This window comes from Cryptomeria japonica, chromosome 9, assembly GCF_030272615.1.
Source record: "Cryptomeria japonica chromosome 9, Sugi_1.0, whole genome shotgun sequence".
NCBI classification, from domain to species: Eukaryota; Viridiplantae; Streptophyta; class Pinopsida; order Cupressales; family Cupressaceae; genus Cryptomeria; species Cryptomeria japonica.
Window position 1 is genome coordinate 502,534,182 of NC_081413.1, and position 21,721 is coordinate 502,555,902.

Sequence of the window (21,721 nt, forward strand, 5' to 3'; positions counted from 1 at the left end):
AAATGTTAGTGCACATACCACAACTTGGATAAGCTGAGAATTTAACTATTCTCATTTATTTAATCTTAAGTATTGCATGTTTAGGCAATACTAATCTCACGTGCTTAGGTGATATCTTGTCATCACAAGTTGATGTGATAAACTTTTGTATCACGCATTTAGGTGATACTTCATGTCACGTGCTTAGGTGATGTGATTTCCTGTATCATATGATTGATGATACTTCATATCACATGTATAGGTGATATGATTCCTTCGAGAGTAAGATTATAAGACAATCATGAGAAATGTGATACTCGATATGTTGTCTTTCATTTATCTTCCCTAGCTAAGAGGGAGTGTTGATGCATGATAGCCTTGGTAAGATAAATGATTGATTGAGAGATAAATGAAGTCTCTCATTCAATCATCTATCTCATCGATAGACTATGATAAGACTTCAATTATCATTCCTTTGTCTGATGATTATTATAATTACTCTTTGATATATTATTTTCATTTTATCTTATATCAATAATCGTATGCATGATATACGATCTAGCTGAGATCATATCCCTCGATTCATATATATAACCTTGCATATAAATCCCGGTTAACAATCGGGTTCTTAACTAATGCCTAAATACTGATTAACATCGGTTACATATCATAATGCACAGCACACCGATTGGAATCGGGTTTATTGTTAATTGCATAGACACCGATTGGTAACGGTTAATTCGATTATGGTTTGAAGAGGCACGACCAAGTAATATCTTGATCGGTCATTTCTAATAGACATGACCGGTCAAGGTATTGCTTGATCTCCTCTATTTGCATATATATCGATCGGTGAAATGTGGGAAGAACATTGAAATTAATAAATGCTCTTTCTCCATCTGCAACATACCATATAATAATCAGATTTATTACATTGAGAAATAACATATACATGAAAGATACAATAACATTATATATCTTGCTCATTGAATAGAAAATTGAAATACATTTACAAAAATAACCCCAAAAGGCTCAAACTTTATGGAACTTTCAAAAATAACATTTAAATTTACTTTATTCCCATTTTCCTTCTTTGTGTCACCTTTTGGGAAGTATAAAATAGTCTTTAAAATACTGAACCTCCCCCATCTTTGGCATCACAATAGGATATCTAATTGGCCGCTTTTTAAAAACAACTTGAAGTTGTCACATCACTAGGCATAGCGCAAGGGGACCACTTTATAAAAGACTCAGTGATAAAAAACAAATCTCTGGAAACATTAAAACTCACCAAAGACAAAATTGGAAAGCATTGCAGTTTGAATTGAGAGGAGATAGAAGCCAAGACCTAGTGCTAAAAATAGCCATAACTATCCAAAGCATGAAAATAAAGATATTGCATGCTAAAGCTGGGAGGAGACCAAAGCTAAGACCAAAAACTGCTAAAAATAGTGGCTACTATAAGTAGTAATTGCTAAAAATAGTAACTTTTAAAGAATAGTAAGTCAGCCAAAACTCCCAACTGTCCAATTGGTGTCCAAATAGACATTTACTAAAAATAGTAAGTCTTGAACAAAATGTCTAAAATCACTTTAGAAAGTGTCTTTCAACTCCATTAATTTGTTTTAAACACATTGGCAGCATCAAAATACACCTCTAATCCCGCTGACACCAACCCAAAAAGCCAACATCAATTACATTACAACACAACTTAAAAATGAGGAATTATAGTCTGCCATTCCCAAAGATTGCTTGTCCTCAAGCAACTCCAAAGTTATCAAACTGATCCAGAATGTAACCAAGAATGATCCCAGGGCGGCAAGTCAACCTAGGAGATTTGTATTACCATTTAGTAAAGATGCTGTCTTACAAGGTGCTCAAGCTAAAGACCTCTTGTAAGAAGAGAAATCAAGTACTACATAATCTCAATAATCTCCTAAGGAAAGTGCTCTTCAAAAGAGCCAAACTGAAATATCATAGGAGTTAACTCCAATAAACCAAAGCTAGCTCCCTCATTCTTAACTACTGGACTGCAGACCATTGTGTCCTAGGGTTTCAAATAAATCTCAAAAAGGAACCACCATGATGATGTTGCATCCCTCTGATCACAATTGTAGGACTAGGAACATCTAGAAGATTAAGTTACTTTCCATATTAGGTTACATTCCATTTTTGTCACTGATGGAAAAAATTAATTGTTTTCCATATTAGGTTACATTCCATTTTTGTCATAGTTGGATAACTTTAAATACTTTCCACATTAGGTTACATTCCAGTTTTGTCATAGCTAGAGAAATTTAAATACTTTTCATGTTAGGTTACATTCCATTTTTGTCACAGCTCGAGAAATTTAAATACTGTGACTTATTTTATTATTTTCACATTATTTTTTATTAAATTAATTAATTAAAGTCATCCTTTGGTAATAAAAATTAAGTTTTTGGGCAACTTAATCAATTAATTTAATTAGGTCACTTTATAAATTTGGGGACATTACAGTCCTCCTTGCCCAAACATTGCTTGTCCACAAGCAATTCATTAATGCACCACCAAGATCCCAAATCAACCATATGAACAACACTACATCACTCTGCTACTCCACCTTGGTGCAATCAACATTGCTGAAACCTACAACTCTATCATTCTAAAGCACTCCCACTATCAAACTGATTAATGGATCCCAAATTTTAGATTTATCATGACTTCTAATGGAAGAATGATGATTCTCCCTTATCCATCCAACATGCTTGAAACTTGGAAAATCAACTGGTAAAGGCTGCCCACTCAATCACATCATGATTGTTCATCGCTATCATCATCCTTGCTGCTATTGTCTTTGGTGCTTAACCGACTAAAACCTTGAGTGTTATCTTTTTCCCATCCACTGGGAAATCCAATTCCATCTGTTGGAAATCTCCAACATATCGTCCAAGAGAATGCAACTATTGAATTCCTAATATGATATCGGAATCACCAATTCTAATCATGTGGAAATCATCCGTGATGATGTAGTCATCAAACTCAATGCTCATCTGCGGTACCCTCTTGGTGCATCTCATCCTAGATACATCAACCATCATCGCATGGAATTTTACAAAATCCTCAAATGGTAATCCTCTCCTTGCCAGCAAGCAATCACTCACAAAATTATGAGTGGCATTGCTATCTACCAAGCATGTCACTTGCTGTCCATTCACAACTCCACTTACTTTAAATGGTAGGTACTTATTACCTGTTATGACGTTTTCACACATTGCCCCATTACAAATGAGGACCCCTGCTCATCTCATGTCGCCCAGAAAAGGGGACATTACACTTGTCAGGATAGGGTTAAGGAGGTATTGTTGTGAGGTATTCACACATCACCCCATTACAAATGGGGACCCCCCACTTTTCGCTTTCTAGGGTTAGTCCTTTTTTTCTTTCTAGGTTGTCTTGGAGTCTTTGCTATTAATCTTTGCATTGAAGGGATAAAGTTTCTCAAGTGTCTAGAGGGTCATCATCCCAGGTTGAGCAAAGTCAGGTCAAAGGATTAAGTCCATATCCTACTTTAATAGTTAGGATTTTCCACAATGTCTATATCCTACGATTGTTATTAATATACAGCTAACTATTAGTACAATGTGCAATGTGCAATTAATCTGATTATTGAGTTAAGGATGGGGACATGACATCAAATTATCTCACTTACAAAGTGCCATTTTCATTCATAAGCAAGGCATACTAGTTGGCCACAACACCAAGATAATGGATCCAAATGGATCCCATATTGAAATTTGCATATATAATATCGTCATTCCTCGATAAAATAAGATCTCAAAACCATCAAATTCCACTTTTCAACAATTCCCAATTTTGGACCATAAACCAATTATGAGGGCATTCACCATTGATGGACCTCCAAAAAGCTCAAATTTCAAAACGCAAGAATCCAAATTCTAGCTAATACCCATCAAAGCTAATATTCACAATATCATAAATCCACAAAAAAATCTCATTTTCATGCATCCAAACAAATTTGGGAAGCATGAACCCTTATCAAATCAAGTTTTCAAAATTTGAATCATACAAAATATACAATTATCTACATGAAAAGATTTAAATTGGAAGGATGTTTTAAGCCATCCAACAAATCATTTACATTCAATTAAAGACAATCTAATTGAAAAACAAGAGAGGAAATTAGATTCCTACCTCAAACTTACTTAAATCTTCAAAATGAAAATGCAAAGCACTCAAACTGGAAGAGGACGACCTTCTTTTAATATCCATATACTGAACTAAAACACTATAAATTTTGAAAATATTAGTGTAATGAGCCTTGTGGCTAACTCTTAGAAGCTGGAAAAATTCTTAGTCTTGATTGTTCTATTTTTCTCAATTGAGAAATATGTTTTTCAGAGTACACTTTTTTTAAGTTCCCGATATTACTCTTGCTGTAATGCTATGTGATGATGTCCAGTTATACATGGTTTTTCTATTTTTCAGATTGTCTCAGCAGAAGACTACATCCTTTCTTCATTAGCTGAAGGTGCACGCTTGCAGAACTTGCTAGAAAATGCAAAACGAGTTACTCTTCCACAAAGGTTGATTTTCATGTTTTTGTCTCTGTTTTTGATTAAAAAGAATTCTTGATGTAGGTCTTGAGAAGAAATTTTTGATGACCTGTGATAAACTATAGAACTGGATAGAGTAAAATTATTGTTTTTAACTTTAAGCAAATCAATTATGTACATTTTATATTAAAATAAGACACTTTGTTATGATGGCATTAATAAATGATTTTGAATAAAACATGACATTATGTTTGATTCTTAAACTAGTTTTTGAGCAATAAACATGTGATAAATTTTATTTTTAAACTATTTTGGGTGCTTGTGTATTGGATTTCCAAGTAATTGACGACCTATAGGCACTCGATGAATAGTTGCCAAGACTTTTACAATATGTTCATTTTGGAAATTATCCAGGCTGCTGTCTTATATATCTACCCATTGACCATGTACCTTTAAGAACTTGTATATCCAGTTGATGAGAATAATGCGTTTATTTTTTTTAGGCATATGACTTCATCAAATTGATGTGAATGGTAATCATGGTGTTCTAATTAGAGTTTCCATGTTGCATGTATAAAATAATTTCTCCTTGGCTCCTATTCACTATGTTTTTGGTATTGTGGCTGATTGTAAGGTCCCCAAATTTTTATAAAAGCGAATTAATTAAACTAGTTGATTAAGTTGTCCAAAAATTAATATTATTTCAAAGGGTAAACTTTAATTAATTAGTTTAATAAAAATAAAATGAAAATAATAAAATATTAAAATAAGTCACTTTATTAAATAAAGTTCTCCAGTTAAGTAATCTTAATCTTCTAGAAAGTGACTGGAGATCTTTATAAAGAGGTTCTTGGGGCTGTAGGTCTGATATGAAAACTCTTTAGGCACAAATTGAGAAGCTGAAGTACTTCTCACTCCTTTAGCAACCCCTAAGAGGATCTTTCACCTCCTCAGTTATGCTTGACCAATAGGGAGGTATCATTCCCTAAGATCTTCCGCGGACAACTAGTGTCTTCACACTCACAAGAGATAACAACCAAACAACTGATGCCTAATGTGTCTTCCCTTTCTTCTATTTATACATTACTTGACACGTCACAATCACCTTCTAGAAGATAAGGGTAGGTACAATTTATATTATTTTATTAAAACATTATAATGTACCTTTTTAATTAATTAATTGATAAACACCGACACGTCCCCTGATACGTGTTATCTCTTAAATCATAAAAATGCCAATAAAAAATGAGATGTGAAGCCTCAAATCGCCACAACATGACCCCCAAAACACTCCTCTTGGCCTACAAGGGTCTGATAATAGGCCAATCCTGTCAAATACTGAAGTCTAATGTGAAGGGAACATTACAGAACAAGAGTGAAAATTTTCATCACGAGCGTACCTTGCAAGGTACAAGGGCGAAATTTTGACTAAGGTGATGTACCTCATCAAGGTCCCAGAGCGAATTTTGTTTTTAAGTCCTGTCCTTGCAAAGGACATAGAGCGAACTCTCCACCTTGACCTTGTCCTTCCAAGGGACATTGAGCAAACTTTTTCACTTAACCGTGTACCTTGCTCAAAGCTTGGGGCGAATTTTTTTATCAAGAGATATGTACCTTGCTTCAAGATTGGAGCGAATCTTTTAGACCCCGTCCTTGGGAAGGAGATGGAGCAAATCTTTTAGACCTTGTCCTCGGAGAGGTCATGAAGCGAAATTTCTTACTTGACCTTGTCCTTGCTAAGATCCTAGAGCAAACTTTTTCTTGTCCTCCCAAAGGTCCCAGGGCGAATTTTGAGTCATGTCCTTCCAAGGGTCCTCGAGCGAATTTGAGTTATGTCCTTGCTAAGGAATTGAGTGAACTTTTGCCTTGACCTCATCCTTCCCAAGGACATAGAGCGAAATTCTCATTTAGACCCTGTCCTTGGAAAGGACATGTAGCAATTTTTTTCATGAAGGCATGTCCTTCCAAAGGACATAGAGAGAGCCTCAAAGTCACGTCCTTTCAAAAGTCCTAGAGCGAATTTTTTGAAATCATGTATTGAACAAATTCCTCAAATCCAAGAGGTGAAGTCGGCCAGCATGGGAAAGGTGATTTGTTATTTTAAAGTGAGTCGGCCTTATACTCAAAAGACATGACCTTTACCCTAAGTGCCTATAAAGGAGAAGTTAGAACATTCATTCTAACCATCAACTCAAACATTCTCTTCTCTTCAAATGCGAATATGGGAGCAGAATTAGCGAACTTCAACAAAACATTAGTGAATTTCACAGCATAAGGTCAAATTTCATCATTGGAGATGCAGGTCTAATCTTTTGGAGCAGGCGAGATTCATCATTTGAGCACCAAAGAGAAGCAAATTTGCTTAGCCAGCAAGCTTATCAGCCAGCGAATTCACCTTAAGACAACCCAGATTTGCTCTAGGACATTAAGTTTGCCTTCCACACAGAGAATTCATTGATTACTGTCAGTCCTTTGATTAGATTTAGAAAGAAATCATCAAAAAAATCAAATATTAAATCAAGTTGTATATCATGTGTGTTTGATGTGCAATTGTTTGTTTTGCAGGAGGTAAGGAAAGAGGTCAAATGGGCCAAGTTAAACGAGGATAGGAACAAGGATCTCAAGGAGAGAATTTCAGCACCAAGGACAAGATACAAGGAGGACCTCTTCAAGAAGCTTCATCAACATCAAGAACACCCCAAGTGCATGAAGAAGACTCAAAGTGCTACTAGATCATAAGATGGCAAAGGGGAGATCATACAATCATCACAAGGCAGGATATACAAGCAAGGATAGAAGGAATGACTTGACCATGGCAAATACTTCCTATCACCACTATGCAAGATCAAGAGGCTTCATCAGCAAACACTTGAACATGAAGGAAGGATAACCTATATGATGGAAGAATGTTTTACAATCTTGAATTCCCTTCGGGAATCCAAGAATCAAAGTCAATACATTGAAGAGCTACATTCAACCAAGTGCATCATCTACTCAAAGTATATCATGAGCAAGAGAAAGTCAATCAAGGTCATCACACAATATCAAACATGATTGAAGGAGTAGATAGTTTTAGAAGAGTTAATCAAAGTTTGCTTCTCATCATCATCATCACTGCTGAAACTGGATGATGTTGAGTATCAAGAGATATCCCTTAACATCTCTTCATGGTGATGAATCATATCAAGCCTACAAAGCACAAGATTGAGGTGGCATCCCACTCACTACCTCCACCAATCAAAGAAGTTCCACATCAACTTGTCTTGATTGAATGAACCTGACTCACCAGTGATGGCACAAACTCCGATGTACCTACCCTCAATATCTATTGGTCCAAGCTCATTGAATGTAATTTTCTCATTGGCTAAGGAGAGTTGGTTGTAACAAACCCTAATTAGGGTTTCATTGTAAAATCTTAGCCGTTGATAGAGATTTGATCCTGGTTGTTAATTGTAAATGAGCTCTCTATGTAAAGCAAAAGCTCTTCATTTGTAAAGGTTAATAGTGAATAGTTAATAGTGCTAGAATAGAAAATAGAGTAGTGAATATAACTAAGATGATAGATAGATTAGAGTAGAGTAGGAAGAGAAGGCAGAAATTGTTGCCTAAGTTGTAAATGAACTCCATTTTCATTGAAGTTATAGTGAAGTGTGTTGTTTCTTTACAATGTGCATGGTTTCTTGTTGGATCTTCATCTTAGATGATACATAAATTAGATTGAATGGAGGAATTTGTTGAATGTATTCATGTGGAATCCGCCTAGTCCATACCACTAGCCTCTTATTGATTGTAAGTGTGCCTTGTGTGGTCATCTGGAATGATATCAGCTTAACTTCAAATTGTTATGCATCCATTGTTTATGCATTAACTTGAATAGTGAGCAATGTTCGATCGCAATGATTTGGACATCTTTGAAATGTCCTTAGAAGATTGCACTGAGCTTGTGTCAAATTGTTCAGCTTGATGGTGAGGCTCGCTCAGTAGGATTCCATCTAATCGTTCATCCATCTTCTTACATTCTAGGCCTTAGGATTGGAATAGACTCTCTCAACTCCTCATCCTTTGCCATTTTTTTTTAAATCTAGCTAGTTTAGGATCAAAGAGCATCACCATATTCTAACATTAGATGATGTAAGTTCCAGCGAATCAAGCATTCAGGCATTCAAATGTAAGTCCCCTTGTGATTCCAGCATAATCACATCAACCAACGGAGCTTATCCACGCGTAGTGACCCTACATTCATGAACCTTGGAGTCTTCTCAAGTGATCCTTAAGCTAATCTTCAACATTTGAGAGATTTTGTTCAAGAGAGGATAAGATACTTAAGGTATTTTATTATGTGTTCGCATGTGCCTAAAAAATACATCAACAGGTATGTGGCATCAATCATACAAATGTTGTCAATGATGCTAAGTTGTTCAATTTTGCAAAGTTGTCAAAGTTGTCATCAAAATTGTCAAAGATGCAAGAACCAGAGTAGCCGAATACTCCTTTGTCCTTACTTGGGCACGCATATCCCTGTATCTGAAATAGATACGTATCCGATACATGTCGAATAATGCACCGCTTGTGCCCAAAAAACCTTAATTTTCCAACCGTGCCAAATACTATGTGATTTTATTTTTTTTAAATTTAACTTCATTCATGCAATCTTTTAAAAAAAAAATTGGTATAAACAAAACCTACACCAAATGAGAAAGACAAATGAAATGTTTTTCTATTTCAGCGACCCATTTTTTTGGGCTATGTTCCAATGCAACTCTACTATTTTTGCATATTGTAAATTGTTAAATCAACTTATAATTATATATGTTGCAATTATGTGTCTATATTGCTTTTGAAGTAATGAAAATCTCCTCTAATAGCTCAGAAAGTTGTGTTAAATATATGTGTATGCGTTTTTTATGAAAGTTGTGTCAAGCCGTATCCATATTGGAGGTCTTAAAAAATGTCCAAATTCGTATCCGATACTGTATTCGTGTCCATGCAACTTTAGCAAGAACAGTTGCAAAATGTTGGCATGGAAAAATCCACTTGTGATCCTATTAGGAATTGCAAGTACTTCATGTAGGTCTTGCTCTACAATGTTGGAATGATAGAATTGTCAAGAATAATAAGTGAAATTGCCAAAGTGTATAGTGTTGTTGGGAGTGTTAGGGTTGTGAAGTTTTGAATATTGCATTGCTTGTCTTAGTAATTGAGCAACCTAGAGGGTTTCACACTAAAGTGAGGCTAGTTAAGTGTTGCACAACTGTCAAAACTTTGATCAACAAAAGAATGCAAAATCATCACAAAGTCCTACATCAAACATGACATAATGCAAAAGTTTGACAAAGTCCGACTTCACACTACAATTTTTTTTGGAAGTCTAACCTAACACAATGCACAATCTCAACAAACTTTGACCTGCCAAAGGATATTGCAAAATGGCTACAAACTCCGATCTTGCATGTTGCAAAACTCTCATAAACTCCAATCCAAAAGTGTAAAGAAGAATAAAAATTCTGTCAGCCTTGTAAAGCATTGCAAATCTTGGTAAAACTCCGACCTTGGTGAGAGAAGTGTTAAACTTGGTAAAACTTTTCCTCAAGCAAAAATGTGGAAATCCTACAAAGTCCAACCTTGATCTATGCATAAATTTTTTTAACTTCGATTTCATTCAATGTAGAATCTTTTTTAAACTCCGACCTCAAGGAATGCAATCTTGTTTCAAACTCTGACTAGCCTTGGCAAATTACAAATATCTTTCAAACTCTGACTTGACATACTGTACGTCTTTCTCAAAGTCTGACCTAGGAGTGTATCAATGCAAGTTTGACTCAAACTCTGACCTAGAGCATAGCAAGATTGAGAAAAACTCCACCCTTATAAGGTGTGAAGGATGCAAACCCAAAGATCAAGCATTGCACAAATTGTTACAAGTTCGACCTCTAGAGTGCAAGTTTTTCTTAAACTCCGACCCAGGTGAAATAAGGATTGCAAAAACACTTACAACTCTACCTTTCAACGCAAGAATGTTGCAAAATCTTATCAGTGGAGCAATGCACAACATTCATAAACTTCGACAAGCCTAGTGAAGGAGTGCAAAACATATTAAAAGTCCAACTTGGTAAACAATACAAATCCCAAGCAAAGTCTGCTCTATGATTGATGGAATGCAAAATTAATGTGAAGTCTGCCTTAGATTAGTGCAAGTTTGTTATAAACTCTGATTTCACTCATTGCACAAATTTTTCAAATTCTGACTTCAATCATTGTGCAAGAACTCTTGAAATTCCAACATCCAATGTGGAACAATGCACATCTCACTCAAAGTCCAACTTGCATTATTGCAACATATTTCAAAAGTCTGACTTCATTTAATTCAAGTTTTTCTTTAACTCCGACTTGCACTAATTGCAAAACATCTGAAAACTCCGATCCACCAATCAATGCACAATGTAAGATCATTACAAACTCCGACTTATATCAGTGCATAAATCATTCAAAGTCCGATCATATCATGAATGCAAAATCATTGGGAACTCTGACATGGCACTTAATGCAAAACATTTTAAAACTCTGACCTAATTCTTTTGAACAATTCAAGACAGCCGAACTATTAGAATGAAGCGATTTTAATTTTGAAAGAAGAGCTTAGGTCGAATAAGGTTGAGGAGGTGTGTCTTTGGGACTAGCGCCTATATAGGAGGGTAAATGCAATCATCTTAAGCAATTCAAACAAACACTTCAAACTCAATTCAAAGTGCAGAGCAGAACCATCATAGATAAGCAGAAGTTTGTGCAAATTTGATCACTTTGTGGAGCAAATTTGCAATCAAGATCTGAAATGAGTTATATCAGACATTAAGGCAATTTCTAATTGATCTTTTCCAGTAGCTTCCTTCCATATTGAGGTGAGTTTCTGATCAAACATTGTGCAAACTAGTAAGGGACAGGGTGGATTAGGAGCAAACCAGCCCCAATAAGGGAAATCTGAGAGCAAAGGTGCACATCCAAAAAGATAGAACTAATCTCAAAACTAAAAATCAGTCAATCGAAGTGACCGAAATCACATTAATAAGAAGAAATAGGTCTTTCCTACACAGATCTGAATGGTTTTCATCAACAACTGAGCAATGATCAGATCTGGAACATCATTTCAGAGGTTCTAAGTGTGCATTTCCAGATTTTGAAGGGTTTCTTAAAGTGAATTTTGTGAATGACCTTGCATTTTCCTTACTTCGGGTTTCCTCTACAATCTTGATTTAAAGTGTTTTCTTTGTCTCTTTAGGTGATACATAATGGATGCAAGAGGCGATGCATGAAGAGGACACTATAACATGATGCAAGACTCAACAACAACGATGGATCTCATGGAATGATCAAGAATGAAGTTCACAACTACAAGGAAAAGTTGCTTTACAACTGTTGGTTGAAAATTTTGTACACTTGGGGGATTTGCAAAATTGTGGTTTCAGCCAATGTGTGAGTATGATACTCTCCTAATTTAGGGAAGGTTCCCCCTATCTACAAACTAAGCTAATCTAATATGGGTGGGACGATAGTCTTTCTTCTTCTTTCAAGACAAACTATACTCTTTTCTCTTCATAGAAAAGTAATAGCAATTGGAAATAAATAACATCAAATACAAAAATGAGACTTTTTTGTACGATTTTTGGAGCATAAAGGGAAGCAAAGTTTCCATGAAAGAACAAAGACCTCTGTCACTTCCCCGGAACGGGAAAACAGGAATGAAAGCAAAAAGTCTTCAACACTTATATTGTCCTATCAACCTTTGTAGATGATTTTCTGGTAACTAAGCACAATATGTAGCAGCTCAAAGTCTGACTACATGATGCACCTCTTATGCACAAACATAGAAAATAAAAGCAGCACAAAGTCTGCAAGTTACCCCCTTTGCTTGAGCTTTCACACTAGCTTCAAACGTGATAAACAACTCAAAGTCTGCAAGACCAAGTCTGAAAACCAAACCTATATCTCCAAATGCAATTAGCAACTCAAAGTCTGCAAGATTGAATTTAAATCCCCCTTGAACATTAGAACAAAAATCACAATCAACTCCAGAAAATGTCATCACATAACAACTTGAATTGGCACAAAGTCTCAACACAACTTGCCTCTTTTGTTGAAAGCAATCTGATTTACATCTAAGCTCAAAGTCTTAGAGTGCACATACAAATTGACAGAATTTTGTTGCATTGCCAAAAGATATCAATTACAATAGACCCCCTCAAGTATTTATAGGAGAGGAGCCTTGAAAAAAAAGTGGGAGGATCCTAACTAACTTGAGAAATTCTCTCAACCACCATAACTTATTCCAACTACAGTCCTAATCTAGCTCAACTTGTAGTTGCTTTACATGTAATTACATTTTACAAAAGTGCAAGTGAAAGCAACACTTGCAATTACAAAACTTGACATTACATGTAATTTGTCAAAACAAAATTACAAATACACAATTTAAACTATTCTATGTGTTCGAAGACACGAGTCTAACTACATCATCTTCTATTTTGAAAATCTTCATGCTGCTTCAGGATGCTAGAACTTGAGTATTCAAGATTGGTGAAGACATCTCGTACCGGAACGAGAATTCGCATCCTTAATGATCTTTGTGTCTTTCGCCAATGAACTTCAATCTTATCTTCTTGCTTGGGGTAGTACTGGCTTTTCATGAGAGAAGTTCTTTGCAAGGATGAAGTAAGAAGCCTATCTCTGTCTTGAAAGCATTCATATCACTTATCCATCGCCTTGTGTAGCTCTGCCATGTTGTTGTTCTTTCTTTGTACCATCTTCCAATCTTGGAATCTGCTTGCGAAATAAGACCCATGCCTTAATTCATTGATTTGGTAGGTCGTGTGTGCAAATAGGACTGACATGGGTAGGGATATATTGATGCAAAAATGGGTTCGCAAGTGAATTTCGAGATTTGAGGGCTACATTACATGTGTGGAAAAACAAGAGCATTGACATGCAATTGTGGAGAACAAACATGCAACTTCATATGTGTAATAGGTAACTACAAGTTTGCACTTGTAATTGAACCTTTAAGACTCATTTTCAAGTGTTTTTGAGTGCATTTTGGACCAATTTTGGGTTCTCGAAGGTTGACTGCAAGTGAAGACACAACTGCAATCGGGTTTTAAAATTCTGATTGCAAGTAGACTTGAAATGGGAAAAATGAATGAAAGTGAAATGAATGGATGAAATGGTGAGAAAGGGATTTTGATGTGTAAGAGAAGATGGAAGGAATGACCATGTACATGTGTGGGAAGGAATATTTTCAGATTGAGAACTTGGAAAAAGGGAAAAACTTCAACTTGTAATCAGATTTGTAAAACCCGAAATCAAATGAATGAGTCTCAAGGCAATTCTTCAACATTTGTAAATTTTGTAAAAAGAAGATTAACTCTTTTTAACAAAGGGGGAAAGTCAACATTACCACAGTTACTTGTAATCGGGTTTTGAAAACCCAAATACAAGTAAATAGAAAAAATGAAAGAGGGGAAAATCTTGCACATTTACAACTTACATTCAATGAACCTTGCTCGAAGAATGCCCTAGACCAAAACAAATGAGCTTGGGAAGAACCAAAATGCTCTTTAAATAAGTAAGGAAGCCACCACATTATGATTGCAATCATCAAACAAAATCGGTTTTGTCTTCAAACCTTCCCAAAAAGAATGGCTTAGGAGAAGGATGCTTGATCTCAAACACTCATTAATGGAGGAGGTGTTTGAAATGTGGCAAGAAGGCGATTCATATGCCAGAAAACATGGTAACAAGCAAAGACGTCTTCCAAAAACACCTAAAAAACGCCTTCAATAATGCAAAACGCATTTTCTCTATCCGATTTTAGTAAAAAACGTGGCAAGAAACATTGATTTCCAACGATTTTGCATGCATATTGGACAGATTTTGGGTAAGAAATGCCACAAAAATCGGATTTGTGAGAGCAAGAATGCAGATCGGGTTCTTCCTCTCCAACTCCAAGCAAAACGTGCCCTCCAAAGATGCAATCAGGTTTCTAAAACCCCTTTGCAAGTTTTAAATTGCATCACTTTTTCCTTCACTTGAGCAAATTTGGGTTTCTAGGGAACAAAAGCACAAAAATAAAGAGCAAAATGACTTGTAATAGGGAGATAAAATCCTTATTACAACTAAAAAGAATAAAAAGATAAAAACTTTTAATAGGGAAATAAAATTCCCATTACAACTAAAAATATAAAAGACTTAAAAAAATTAAAAAGACTTGTAATAGGGAAATAAAATTCCTATTACAACTAAAAGCACAAAGTAGGAACTTTTATGAGAACTCACAAGTTCTCATTAAACTTGTATTTTTAATTTAACTTGTAATTTGTCTAAAAAGTTCCTACAAACAACTTAAATGACAAAAAGGAGAAAGGGGAAATAAAAAGCAAGTTACAAGTTACAAGTCTTTTTAAAAGTTCACTTGTAGTTGCTAGAAAAAACCCTACAACACTAAAACATAAAGGAAACTCTAAACTTGCAAAGGAAAGAAAAATTTTCACTTGCAATCCAGAGAATAAAACCCAATTTTGAAGGAAAAACGTAGCAAACGAACTCAAAATGCGATGAAATTTGAAACACAGATCGCGGATGAACCAAAGATCAATCTAGTTCAACCAGAAGAAATTTTTTTCCTCGAGAAGCGTGCCTTAGATTAAAATTTCCAACTTGCAGTGACTGCTCTAAAACCCGAAATTACACAAAAAGCTAGGTAAAAGAAGACCAAAACTCACCAAAACTTGGACAATGATGGCAAAGACACCCCCCAATGATTTGAATAACAAATGTGAGTTTCATACCTCGTAAAACATGCCTTAGAGACAAAAATGACACATTTTAAGTAAAATATTGTAGGGGTTGTCACATTTTTGAAAATCCAAAAATGAGGACAACAACAACATCGGGATTCAAGACATTCATGAAGGCATAGTGGAGAACATTTAGGCATCAACTCTACTAAGGCATGCAAGATCAGCATTAGGATTGCAAGAAGTAAAATGGGGGTCACACTTACACCTTGATTGCAATACGAAGGGGAGACAAGTTTGAAGACTTTCAAGATGAGAATTCAAAGAGGAAAATAGAAGACAATCTTGAGTTTCCTCCGGAAATCTAAGAATCAAGGCTAGTACCCCTACATCATGCACAAGGATGGTTGAACCACATGACAGAGTTCAAGTCAAAGTCAAGGAAGGTCAAGAGGTTGCGTTAAACATAAGGTCATGTTCTATATCAAGCATGTGCATCACAAAGTTTACATCAAACATCATCAAGGAGTAAGCAAGGAAGATTCCCGAGTTAGGAAATGAAATGCAAGTATGATCAAGGAAACATATAGTTTCAGAAGAGTTAAGAAAAGTTAGAAAATTTGCTTGATCATACAAAGACGATACAATTTGGAAATATGCCCCATCATCTTCATCACATTGGGCATTTGGATAATGTTGACTATCAAGAGATACGCCTCAATCACAAACACTTTGTGATGATCTACAAAGGCATGATGAGGTGGTTTCTAGTCATCATTCAATCAATCAAGTTATTCCATGTCAGCTCGTCCAGGTGCAATGTACCTAACTCATCAAGTGACACATGGCATTGCATTGGAGTTCGTTCAACATACCTAACCTCATTTTTCATTGGTTAACATTCAAGTAAGGACATGTGTCCAAATCATTGTAATTATTTCATTGGTCACGAGGGATTTTGTTGTAACTAACCCAAATTAGGGTTTTATTGTTAAATCTTGGCCAATGATTTGGGAATCAATCCTAGCCCTTGAATTGTAAGGGGATATCTATAAAAACCCCGACCTTTTCATTTGTAAAGGTTAATAGTGGTTAGAGAATAGTTAAAAGTTGGTGAATAAAAAGTAGTAGGAGAGTAGGAGAAGGAAGCCAGAGATTGTTGCCAAGATTTGTGGAAATAAATACTTGATTTCATTAAAGTTATGGTGGATCTTTTTGTTGTCTCTACATTTCGCATGGTTTCTTGTTACTTCTCAAGATTAATTAGAGTTCATTGAATATGGTGGATGCTTATGAAAAGATTGTGATGAATTCCTTGGTTCATACTTTTTGTGGTTTGCTGATTGTAAGCCACGGTGCAAAATTAGCTTGAACCTCATTGTTGCTAAGTTCGATTGTGAATGTTTCATTTGGATTGCGCTATCATTGGGTTTCTGAGTGATGTATTACTATTTACAATATGAAAATCTTCCTTTTCCTTAGAAGATTGCACCTGTAGTGTAGTTGTTGTCATCATGACAAAGCAAAGCTTAGTTTAAGGGAATTTGTCTAATTAAGTATTAACCTAGGTTGCCAGTTCGGGTTCGGGCACCGGTTCGGGTTCGAAGAACCGGTACGGCAAAATTTTGAAAAGGGGTTTGGGTTCGTTAGTACAAAAACATGTAAATTATATATATATATGCAGCCTATAAGCAGGAATTAAGATTAGCATGTCACATAGCATCATATAAACAACAAAACCAACATAAACTTGTAATCATAGCATCATGATCATACCATAACAACAGCATATACATCAAGTTTAATATCAAAACGATAAAATATTCAAGTATCATTGTTTCAACTTTCAACAATTTAAAGTTTGATCATCAAATGGATTCTCTAATTCGTCATCCTCATTCTCCTCCTCCTCATCATTGACATTGACACTAGATGAATCAATGCCAATGCCAATGACACTTGCACTTGCACTTTAAGTTTGCTCGCTATTTGAGTCATCAAATGCAACAAGCTGAGAAGTGAAATCATCCAAATTAGTATGTTTTGGCTCCATATCCCACATCTTCATTTCCCCTTGCTTGTAGTCATATTGCTTGTGTGAAATGAGCCAAGTTAATGTTTAAAAACTCACTTTTAGGGTCATATTTTAATTTTTTATGTGGTGGAATTAAAAAAAAAAAAAATTGCAAAAAAAAATCCATTTTTGGGTCAGACCCCTGGGTTTGACCTGGATCCTCTTGGGTTCGCCTTGGTTCGAACCAGGCCTGTGAATCACGAACTTTGTACGAACCACAGGCAAACCGGACCTGAACCCCGAACCAGGACCGAACTGGACCAGTACCAGGGGTCTAGGGGGCCGAACCCGGTAACTCAGGTATTAACCATTGTCATCATTGTTCTTAGGAATAGATTAGATTTCTAACCCTTATCACTTTTATCTTTTATTTTCCAAGTTGAGTTAGAGCCCATGTTCCAACATAGTTCATAAACGTAAGTCCCATTGTGATTCTAGCAAAATCACATTAAACACATTGAATCTATCCACAACAATTAAGTCACATAGTTCGCATTGTAAACCTTGGAGTTGCTTTGATTGATCACATTGTTTAGCTTTCAAAGTTTCTTTGTTCAAGAGAGGATAGAATACCTTGGTATTTTATTCTATGTTTGAGGTACATAAAAAATAGATCAGGAATACCTGGAAGTAAAGTTGTAGAGCCATGTGCTAAGGCTGTAATATCTCACTCCTTGTTGTCACTCTCTAAAGTATCATCAATTGTGTCATCAACATTGGATGTAACTTCCATATAATGCATTTTACCTTTTCACCAACAACTATGACTGAGCTCTCATGGCTCTTTACAAGTGAAGCGCAACTTCTGTTGGCTTTGGTATGTTTGTCATTGATGTCAATAAGGGTGCTTGTAAATCAAGGTATGTAAGTGATAGGATTGTATGAGTTTGTTATTACAAGGTGACAAACAAAAGACATGAATACAAACACTTCATTTTGGTTCATTCTGATTGTATTAATCAATTATAACAGCTTGATTATATGAACTCATGGTGAAAGTGGTGTTTGTGTTTGAGATAGTGAAGTGTATCGTGGTTATCATCCTCTGACAGTATCAATGCTCAATCATGTGTAAAGAACACAAGCATGCAAACTACTTTATATATGTTCTTTCAAATCTGCAATAAGAGAGTTATGTTCTGCTCTCACCGTGGTAGAAATTTGAATCTACAATCAGTTTTGATTCTGATTATAAATTGAGGAGTTGAGGATAGTAAATGGATGGTTATCATGCACAATATATTTTTTAAACAAATGGTTTTGTGCCGATATATTGAAGTTTTGATCTCCTATAGCTCGGGCGAGAGGAGGAACAGAGACAAGCAACAGAAAAGCAAATGACCAAATCTGTCGATATTATTACATAAGTTTAGTATCTTAGCGAATGATATTCATTGGTTATCAAAGACCTTTGGAGATATGATCAAAGTCAAATGTTTAAAGTTCATATTTATGCACGAGTTTACAAGGAAATTTAACATGTTTAACGGCTACTTTTATATCGGCAGTTTTGTAACTGTCCTCTTCTCCATTCGACAGTAAAAACAAACTTTGTGGTGTTTAGATTTGTGTGCGTGAATAATGAACAAGAGAGGGATTTTTTTGGGGAGAGAAGAGTGTTGTACGTGAGGATATTATAGAATGATCTGTGAAACATATTGAATGTTCTTTTATGAAACAAAACAATATGTTTAAATGACTGTTGCAGATATTGGTTATAAAGGTCAAAGTGATTTAAAGAGAATGAGAAGATTGTCGACCAATGAATATGATCAGAAGTGAAGTAATTTGTATAAGCTAACATTGCCAATGTTATTTCTGATTTGTTTTATATTTGATACAGTGAGGGTTTGATAGTGAGGGTTTTGATAATAATAGTGTGTGACAGTTAAGCATTGTATATTCTGACTTTTGGATTGATTGCAGAGATAATCATAAAGATGAGAACAAAACAGTGATTACCAAAACATTTTTTTTGAAGAGCAGTTTTTCATTGTAAAAATTGCAGAACAGAGATCTGATTTCTGAGACATTTGAATGTGAATGATTTGAAGAATGGCAGTATGTCAGATGTTTTATAAAAAGATCTGCTTATTCTCTATACTGCACATAGGAATCAGGGTAACTAGTTTGACAAGGTTCAAAAGTACTACATGTTCCTTAATGCGGATATTGAATTGACATTTTCTAATATAACTACAAGCAGCAATGTAAATGCAACTTTAAAGACAAAGTATCTATTATAACATGAAACATAGACTTATAGATATAAAGGTTTAAAGAAGCCATCTGTTACTTCTCCATATGGCATGTTGGAATCAGGTATAACTAGTTTGTCTGCGTTCAAAAGTACTACATGTCCCTTCCTCAATACTGATATTGAAATGATATTGATATTGTCTAGAACTCAGGACCAACCCATTCATGTTGAAATTGTTTGTTTTGGGTAGACACTTAAAATGTTGAGAGCTGCAACAGCTATTTTCACAGATAAATAATTCAGCTGTTTACAGTAAAATCTGTCTCTGACATCTGTATTTAAGAAAGAGATAAACAAGAGCATTTAGTGCCCTCTTATTCATTACCCATCTAACATATTTCAGCAAGTCAAAATGGTTGTTTATTAATTATGCATCCATGCATTACAGACAATTTTATCATTTAAGCTATATCTCTCTAGGCATGAACTATATAAAAGCCAGCATTACCTTATCTGTCCACCTGTTCTCTGGAGGGAAGACTGAAAAGAGCTTCTTGAATTCTGAATCCATGAGTGTTTCAGGAGAGTATTTGCATCTGGTCTTAATTTAGCATCCTGTAGATAATGAAATATACAGTTTTTAGATTGGAATAGAGTATGCCTTGATGGGTCGCAAACACATTATATCTTGCAATAATGCTTTTCAATGTACAAAGAATCTGTTTGCACAAGTTAAAGTTTAACTCAGCAAACAGACTCTTTGTGCATTGAAAAGTAATTTGGCAAGATATAACGTGCTTGTGAGCCATCAACAAACTGTGAAACCTTCAAATCTGAATCAAACAAAAGTCAAAGATAGAATAAAAATAGCTTCAAGCATTCAAATTTAAAATACACAATTCTGAACAGTTCAACCATTTATATCTACCTTCCTGAAGCATTGGTGCAGAAAATCTGTAATATCAGGGGACAAATGCTCAGGTATAGGAGGATGCTCATCCTGCAAAGTACAAAATTGTATAGATGATCCTAACTCTTCATATGAATAACATATCAAAGACTTTAACACCCTAAGAACACATGCTTGGCAAGTAAAAATTGTTAAAACTACACTAAAACAAGAAGCAGACTCCTGATGTCAACACAAAAGAATTGCCTATTTTCTTGTTCATTAATACTACCTCAAATTGAAAATGACAAATGTACAAATAGATTTATAATAAAACAAAGCTTTATTGCATCAGCAAGAGAAACATTGAGAAAACTGACCTGCACTATCCTGAAGAGAGCTGGCATAGGTTGAAGATCATAATATGGAGGGACACATGTCAGTAGCTCTATAACTGTGCAACCTACGCTCCAAATATCAGATGCAGCACAGACACCAGACATCTCAATCACCTACAACCAAACCAAAAGTTGCACATTAGAGGAATCCATGGATAAACAAGAATTCTATATATCACCAATGATACAGAACTTGCCCACTATCATCTTCAGAAAGGCAAAAAGCATTCTGCAATTTCTGACAGTAAAGAATCTGATGATTATCTTCATGTTAGAAATCCTTTAAGCTACAGAGGTCATCCCTGAGTTCACTCCTCTAAGCTTTGAATTCAACCCCACCAATCAATTAATTCACAAAATGCAATTAATATTTGCATGCTAGCTAACCAAAGCTTACAAGAGGAAGCACTCTAAAAATTAAGTGCCATGATTGACATAAGCAATTTTCGAGAAACACTTCCAGATAAACAGAAACTTCCATATCACTAATGGAAAATATCTTTTATTTTTTAAACTAAGCACATTACATCACTTCAACACAAAAAACAGGTTACATAAGGGAGTCAGAGTTGTGGACCCTTTCCCTGCAAAAGCAAGGAGAGTTAGCATCTCTGCCATATGGCAGGCTGATTGATTATGCTCACATCAGCAAATTAGCACTACAATAAAATTTACCTACCGTAAGAATCCAAGATCATCAAATGAAACTTTCCAGATTGTCATATCAAAAAAACATGCTCTATCCATATCTGCAGTTTTAGACAGAGTAGAAAAAAGTGCGACTAGAGTCCATTTTTGGACCATCGAGTGAGATCATTAGTACCAAAACATGACCGGCACT

General features: G+C 35.3%; 1 protein-coding gene across 5 annotated transcripts in view; it reads right to left on the minus strand.

Moving 5' to 3' along the window:
* Window positions 1-21,721, minus strand: part of LOC131039328 (MAP3K epsilon protein kinase 1) — a 354,450-nt gene that overhangs the window by 166,641 nt on the left and 166,088 nt on the right. For all 5 annotated transcript variants that reach the window (XM_057972039.2, XM_057972037.2, XM_057972038.2 and 2 more), the window contains 3 exons: window positions 20,863-20,994; window positions 20,522-20,593; window positions 20,102-20,208 (listed from right to left, as the gene is read on the minus strand). In XM_057972039.2, coding sequence (XP_057828022.2) covers window positions 20,102-20,208; window positions 20,522-20,593; window positions 20,863-20,994 — 311 coding nt within the window. The remainder of the gene's footprint in view (window positions 1-20,101; window positions 20,209-20,521; window positions 20,594-20,862; window positions 20,995-21,721) is intronic.